Source organism: Octodon degus, unplaced genomic scaffold, assembly GCF_000260255.1.
Source record: "Octodon degus isolate 3935 unplaced genomic scaffold, OctDeg1.0 scaffold00068, whole genome shotgun sequence".
Lineage (NCBI taxonomy): Eukaryota > Metazoa > Chordata > Mammalia > Rodentia > Octodontidae > Octodon > Octodon degus.
The window spans coordinates 6,250,031-6,257,457 of NW_004524644.1; the positions used below are offsets into that span (position 1 = coordinate 6,250,031).

General features: G+C 37.0%; 1 protein-coding gene across 1 annotated transcript in view; it reads left to right on the forward strand.

Moving 5' to 3' along the window:
• The window catches only part of CUNH4orf33 (chromosome unknown C4orf33 homolog), a 45,001-nt gene that overhangs the window by 23,887 nt on the left and 13,687 nt on the right, over positions 1 to 7,427 (forward strand). Inside the window, exons 2-3 of the mRNA XM_004635022.2 lie at positions 2,383 to 2,570; positions 3,733 to 3,793. Coding sequence (XP_004635079.1) covers positions 2,390 to 2,570; positions 3,733 to 3,793 — 242 coding nt within the window. The 5' untranslated portion in view covers positions 2,383 to 2,389. The remainder of the gene's footprint in view (positions 1 to 2,382; positions 2,571 to 3,732; positions 3,794 to 7,427) is intronic.

The window sequence follows — 7,427 nt, forward strand, 5'->3', positions numbered from 1 at the left end:
TCCTGTCTAGAGGTCCCACCCAAAACCTCATGCAATCACAAGTGGGGCTTTTTCAGAGGTGCCGGGATCTGAAGTATGGGATGCTGGGATTGATTCATGCTGCAGTGCTAGGAGCAAGGGTTCTAGGATTAAGGATGTGAGTGCTGCTTGCCCTGAGTAGCCTGAGTAAGATAAAAAGATAAGGATATAAAAGTTAAGAGGATGCTAAGGTCCTTTGCTTGGTGCTTTTACTGTGTTCCACCACCATGAACTGCTTGTCCTCTGTAATGCCTGTCTGCCTTGCCGCCCTGCCTTCAGGCCAGCTGATAACTGAAACCTCTGCAAACTGTGAGCTAAATCACCTTTTTCTCCTTTGTCTTTGGGTGTTAGGTATTTTTGTCTCAGCAACAAGAAAAATAACTATGACATTTATTAAGGCATTTTATTCCATGAAATTTAAGACTACAGGGCCAGGAATATAGCTCAGTGTCACAGAGCCTGCCTAGCATTTGTGAGATCCTGAGTTCAACTCCCTGTATCAAAAATAAATAAATAAATATAAAAATAAAAATTAAGGCTATGTTTCATATGATACAAATCACTTTATATAGTTTTATCATTCATGAAACTTATTCCAGTAGTGAAGAATAAGAACTGCTGAACATTTCCTCTCAAATGCTATGAGTTTCTACAAATGGGTTGTAAGACCAAAACTATTTAAGAGCTTATCTTTTAAACATTTTAAAACCCAAGAAGTGCAAAAACTAGGTACTTTAGAAATGATTGCAGAGATCTTGGATTCATTATGTGGCACAACCCTTCTGTGTGTAGTTTACAAGCCTTATGTATATTACTATTTAGTATATAGTAAGTACAAGATACATCTTTGCTGAATTGAATTCATTCAAAATTTAATAGCTTCATTAATTGGAATAAAAATAACATTGTGAAACTAGCGAATGCATTCAAAAGTTTCAGATATGGAAGGTACAGTTTGGAGAGATTATCACACTAAATTAGGGTTATGAACTGGATAAGACATGGCAGCCAATATAATTTGGCGAATCTATCAATCCAAAAATAAAGTTTTCATCTCCTTGCAGATTTCTTCAATGTCTTCAAGGCTGATAATGGTTCAGTTTCTAGGTATTGATCATTTGACCTTAGACACATGTGTTTCTTCATTTGTAGTGAGGGTAATAATAGTTCCTACATGACTGTGTACTGAAAGTAAATGAAACCATGTTTATGAAATGCTTGATCAACAAAATGTAATTTTACCAACTTAATACTATGCTCCTCCATTGAATACTTAGGAAAATAATTTAAAATGCAGACTGTGTTTGGGCCCACCAGATAGCTCAGCGGACTAAAGCACTTTGTTAGGCAGAGCGCAGCAGCCACCATTCGATCTTTGGCATGCAGTGTGGGTCCTGCCCCCAGGGCACACTGAGTAGGGGATTGAGACTGGGCATGCTGGCCTGCACTTGTAATCCCAGCGCTTGGGAGGCTGAGAACAGGAGGATCACTATGAGTCCAATCTATATAGTGAGACCCTGTAGAACCTATACCAATTATATATTTGTGGTGATACCAGGGATCGAACTCAGGACCTTGTACTTGCCAGGCAAGCACATACTCTACTAAGCTATCTCCCCAGCCACTATACCAAATACATATTAAAAAAAGCAAACTGTGTGTTTATTTCACATGTTCTTAGTTGATTTTAAAGCTTAAATGAGAGCAGATTCTGTTCGCAGTTTTAAGTTGGAAAGAATAAATTAACCAAGCAACTGGTCTTTTAACAGTTGAAATGTCAAAAATTGCAAAGACAAAAATTTTCTATACACTGGGATAATTGAACACAAAATTCATTTCTACCAACCTTCTAATGTTGGAGTCTCTTCCTCCCCCCACAAAAGGCTTTTAAAAACACAAAAGAGGTGTTAATAATTCTATTTATACTAATTTATAGTTTTTAATTTATTTAATTTTATTATAAAGGTCTTAATTCCCAGAGAATCAAGTAACTCAGACCCCTTGCATACTTTACAATAGGATAGACAAAAGAAAGCACAAACTCACAGTACTTAAAGTTAACTATATTAACAATTTCTGCAACAGGCCTAATTACATCCTTAAAAACTGGTTTTAGTGCACTCTTAATGAGAAAACAAGAGCTGGAACTAGACCAAATGTCTTACATTTTTTAGGATCCTACTACTTTTAGACTAGAACTCGAGTCCCTGGTTTACCACAGTACAGATGGTGCTCTGATGCCTGGTACCTTTTCCTTGACACCCTGCTGCCTTCCTGCCTATTATTTCACATGAAAAATTTCCTTTATAACTAAAGGAACTTTTGTGTCTTGTTGTTTATTTTAATATATTACTTGCTTTCCAGTCTTCAGATGGATTTTAGAATTGCACACACTTGGAATGGTTTCCCAGTGAGGCATGAGCCAGTGTTTCTCACGCTGGATCCAGGTGATGGAGGAGTGATGATGGAGGTTCGTGCTCCATTTTTCAATGATCCCCCAGCCCCACTTGGAGAACCAGGAAAGCCTTTCAAGGAACTGTGGGATTATGAAGGTAAGCAGAAGGACCGCATTTTATTACAAACATAAATCTTTTTATAATAATCTCTCATGAAATATTATTTTATCTTGCTGCTTGGAAGTGAGTGCTTCTGAGCAGCTGACACATACAGGATCTGCTGTGTCCTACCAGTTGTTCATTCAGACTTTTTCCTCATTATATACGTGACTTCATCTGCATAAGTGGGACGGTAAAAACTGACAATTACAAGTCCAGAGTTTTAGGTCACTTCCTTCGATCCTTCCTTTACTTCTATAACCTAATCTAAGAAGAGTTCAGCATTCCCTTTGTTGACTGTTAAGGGCTGTATCTTCACATTGCCTCTTCAACCTTATAAACCTTCTTTATGGAAGTTTCAGGATATTTCACTTATTGTAGAAACACCAATCAGTTGCATACAGAAGTTTAGCTTTTAGCCTTACACTATACTGTCCACATCCTGCGGAAACACCAGAGAACTTATGCATACGGGTCCTGAGAGGTGGTGCTGGGATGTGTGCTTCAGACTGACATCTGCTTTAGGCATATTATTGGAAACCTGCTTGAGTTCTCTGAGAAGTTCACATGCAGGGCTTTGGGAGCTGTTCTGCGCATGGCATGTTGCCCAAGATCTTGTAATTAACAAGCCACGCCCACTTCCCAAGCCAGCTTTGCCATGCTCTGATCTCCTGTGTCAATGGGATACATGAATTCTACAGTTTGTCAGCTTTTCTGCATAATAGGAGATTTATCTATAAAATAGAAAAATAATATTCTAAGAGAAAACATAATAGTTTATATTATTTCTACTCTTTGATTATATTTTGATAAATAGAATCATACTTCTTTTCCTAGCTGTCTGATTTATTTCCTTAGGAGAAATTCCTGTCAGAAAATAGCTGGCTCAGAGTCTGTCTGTGTGGTAATATTGATTTCTCTATGACCTCACCAATCCTGGGCTTTATAAATGTTTTTGTCTCATGGCAATCTGATATGGAAGAAAATGGATGATGCCTCGTGTATTTCTCCTGCAAACAATGTGTTTATTTTACCCCTTTTCCCACTGGAGACAGCGTGACAATTAAAAACACTTGTTTAATTCATTTTATATTCTTAAAAATTCTGTATCATTGAAGCAAACAAATTTCTCAATATATCTTATTTCTATTTTCAAAAGTTGTGGAAGCATTTTTCTTGAATGATGTAACTGAGCAGTATTTAGAAGTTGAACTTTGTCCGTAAGTATAATTTTTATTAATCATGACTACAAAATTGAGTGTACCATTTTCTAGTTATAAATCATATAGTAATATAGTAAAGCTCATTAATTCTGCTAACTAGAGGGAATGCTTGCATTAATCTGAATTGTATATTTTTTTGCATCATGTACAATATATTTTATCTATATATTTATTTATGTGGTTTAAAGAAGTTTATTTGGGGGGCTGGGGAGATAGCTCAGTAGGACAAGTGCTTGCCTAGCAAGTCCAAGAACCTGGGTTTAATCTCCGGTTCTGCCAAAAAATAAAGTTTATTTGGGCAGAGTTTAAGGTGTCTAAAAAAAAAAAAAAAATAGAGCTGAGCACTTCAAGGTAGAGTCATGCCTCAGTCTGGATATTGGGGATATTTATAGGTTTTAGGGTTGTAGAAATCAGTGGACTTGTTAAATTGGAAAACTTTGGGCTTGGTTTGCACAAGAAAAACAATGACTCACACCCAAGTAGAGAGATAGTGGCTCAGTGCACAGGAAAAGGGCAGTGGACTACTCCATTGTATCTCTTAAAGTTAGGTTTCTGCCCTTTACCTTATTTAAGCTAATTGATGGATTTTATTTTATTTGAATTCTATCAATATATTTTTTTGATGGATTTTAAGTATCTTTAAGGGATATGGGGCATTCTGGACCTGAAAGAAAAGAAGCATACACGATCCCAGGGAGTGCGGGTGTAGATAGCTTTGTGTAACCGTGATGGTGTACTGAAGTTGCAGTCTTCTTAAAAATACCATTTTTAAGTTGTGAGACAAGTTCTTCTTGTCTCTTTTCTGCCCTACTTCATTTCCTTGCTGAGAGTTCAATCCTTATGTTTTTTCATACTTTTTATTTTTATTTATTTATTTATTTATTTGGTACAAGCTCTCACTACACAGCTCAGACTTGTGGTGATCCTATCTCAGCCTCCTCAGTGCTGGGATTACAAGCATGTACCACCAGGCCTGGTTTCAGTGTCCCAGACGGCAGAACAGCATGTGGTACCAGGCATCGAACCCAGGTCCTTGCATTTGCCAGGCAGCTGCTTAGACCCCTGAGCTATCTCCCCAGCCCTCAGTCCTTATTCTTAAGGGATACAAAAGAACTGAAGCTTCACTGTCTTATGGCTCTCCATCAGGCTGAAGGGAGACATTTACCCTGCATAGCCAGAGACCATAAGTCTCACTCTGACTGACCTAAAGGAAATAGTGATATGGGGTTCTGTTGTTCAAAGAACCATCATTTTTTTTTTGATAGATTGGAAAAGAGGACAAGAATATTAGCAAGATATTGATGCCCAAGCTTTGTTTTGTAACTATATTAAATAAGCAGAAGCCAAGAGTAACAATAAAATATTAATGAACAGTGACTCCAAGATGTTGTATAAGTCAGGAAAAATTTGGAAGCATTCGGTATAAGCCTTTTGTTTTTCATATTGATCCCTGTTTGTCCAGAGACGTTAACCCAAATATAACAGGTAGAATTTAAGAGCATGCAGACTCCCCTCTGTTTTGCCAACAATAAATCCATGTCTTCTTTTTTTAAGTATAACAATATCTAGGAATACACTACATAAAACTATTGGGCTGGGGAGATAGCTCAGTAGAATAAGCACTTCCCTGGCAAGCGCAAGGGCATGAGTTCAATCCCTGGTTCCGCTAACAATAAATAAATAAATAAGTAAATAATAAAACTACTGTTTTGTGACCACTGGGCTGTTAAAATTTTATTGTATCCTTAATATCACCTCTATTTTGTAGAACTGAAGACAGGTGTAGCTGGAGACTGTCAGTAAAAACAGGGACAGTATTTGTAGCCACTGTTTATATGTATCTTAGCATTGTTTTTATACTGCTTATAAGTTACTTTTTTTGATTATAATTTCCTACTAGGTATTTAAGACCAAGTCTAAGTAAGACCTGTCTTAATTAAAATCAACCTATCTACATGTTTGTCAAGATCAGGTAAGGCTCCTCAGAGACTACTTTTGAGACAAAATGAGTAGTCACTTAGCTCCTTTAGTTGTTCTCTCTACTAGTGTGTCCTCTGCCAGGATGGGTCAGACGTGCTTAACATATGACTTCTGTTAGAAGGTCTTTAGTGACCTTCCTTTTCACCCACTGTACACTGGTTGACTCCTGTCCCAGGGGCCCTGATAATCTCACTGCATAGGAGGTTGCATGACTAACCAGAGTTGCAGGGCCTTTCCATAGGGTTCCATTGTGCCCGGGTCCTAGCTGTCCTTGGAGGACAAGGGCCAAAAATATTGGCTATCCTTTTAGCCCTTTTATCTTGCTCATCTTGGTCTCCAAGTTTTGGTTGTTAAATACTCAGAAGGTCACATCTACCAATAGGTCTTAATACTGATTATAGTAATCCTGTTGGATATCAAGATACTTTGAAATACAAAGTACAACTAAGAGAATAGCTATCTTCTTCGCTACTGGTCAGTGTAAGTATTAGGAGTCATCATAAATCTGTCCTATAGCCGATGGCCTACCACCTTAGTATACTGTCTGGATTGTTTTTAGAAGTAATATTCCTGCAGAACATTAACAGAGAATAATTATAAAATTTTACATGAAAAATGGAAAGTGAAAACTATAAGCAAACATAGCATTTTAAGATAAGAATTATGATGACATTATTATACTTCAACCATTAAAGTCTTTCTATTATGGCTCTAAAAGTAAGTTGAAATTCCCATTGCAGTGTAAAATATCTTAGTAGGTTACTTTTATCCAATTATAAAATTTTAACATACATTAGCAAATTTGCTAGATTTTAAAATGAAATATCTAGCTAGGCATAGTGGTATGCACGTGTAATCCCTAGCAGGCTGAGATAGAAGGATCACAAGTTCAATCCCTTAGCATCTCAGTGAGTCCCTGTCTTAAGATAAAAAATAAAGGGCTGGAGGTATAGCTCAGTATAAAGATCTTGGTCTAGTCCTAGGTACCATAAAAAACAAAGAAACACACATACAAATCCATGGACTAAAGTGGCTAAGTAGAACGTACTTGTTTGTAGATGCACTCTGTAGGTGACTAGGCCCAGTCTGCACCCATTAGTGGCACTGCCTACACTACGTAGTGTTTAGCCACATCCATCATAATACAATTAAGAACATGTAAACTGAAGCCTGCAAAAGTCTACTATGAAAAGCAGTCAGTTTTTCTGTGGGCCCCAATGTGGTAAGGTAATCTCCTAAGTTTTGTGTTTTAGAAGGCTTGTACAGTTGGTGAATGTAAATGTATTCACAGCACAAAGAAGTCAGTGATACTTCACATCACAGCTACATAGAAATCCTTACATGTTCACGTAGTTTTTACTCTTAAGGTGAAATTTAGAGTTCTTTAACAGCTTTACATAGTAACAGCACAGACCTGTGTAAGTACTTATGATCCATTATACAAGTGCATCTCATTTATGCAATAAGAAAATGCTTATATGGCCAAAGTCAATAGATGTCAATCAAGTTTTAGATGACAGGACTTAGTTGTACCAAATACAAAGAGTACAGGTGCCCCAAAATTTGGTTATTTTATATATTTAAGTCTAGTTACTATATGTTGTGTAAAACAGAAGACCTATTGGTTACTTTGCATACATTAAACTTATGT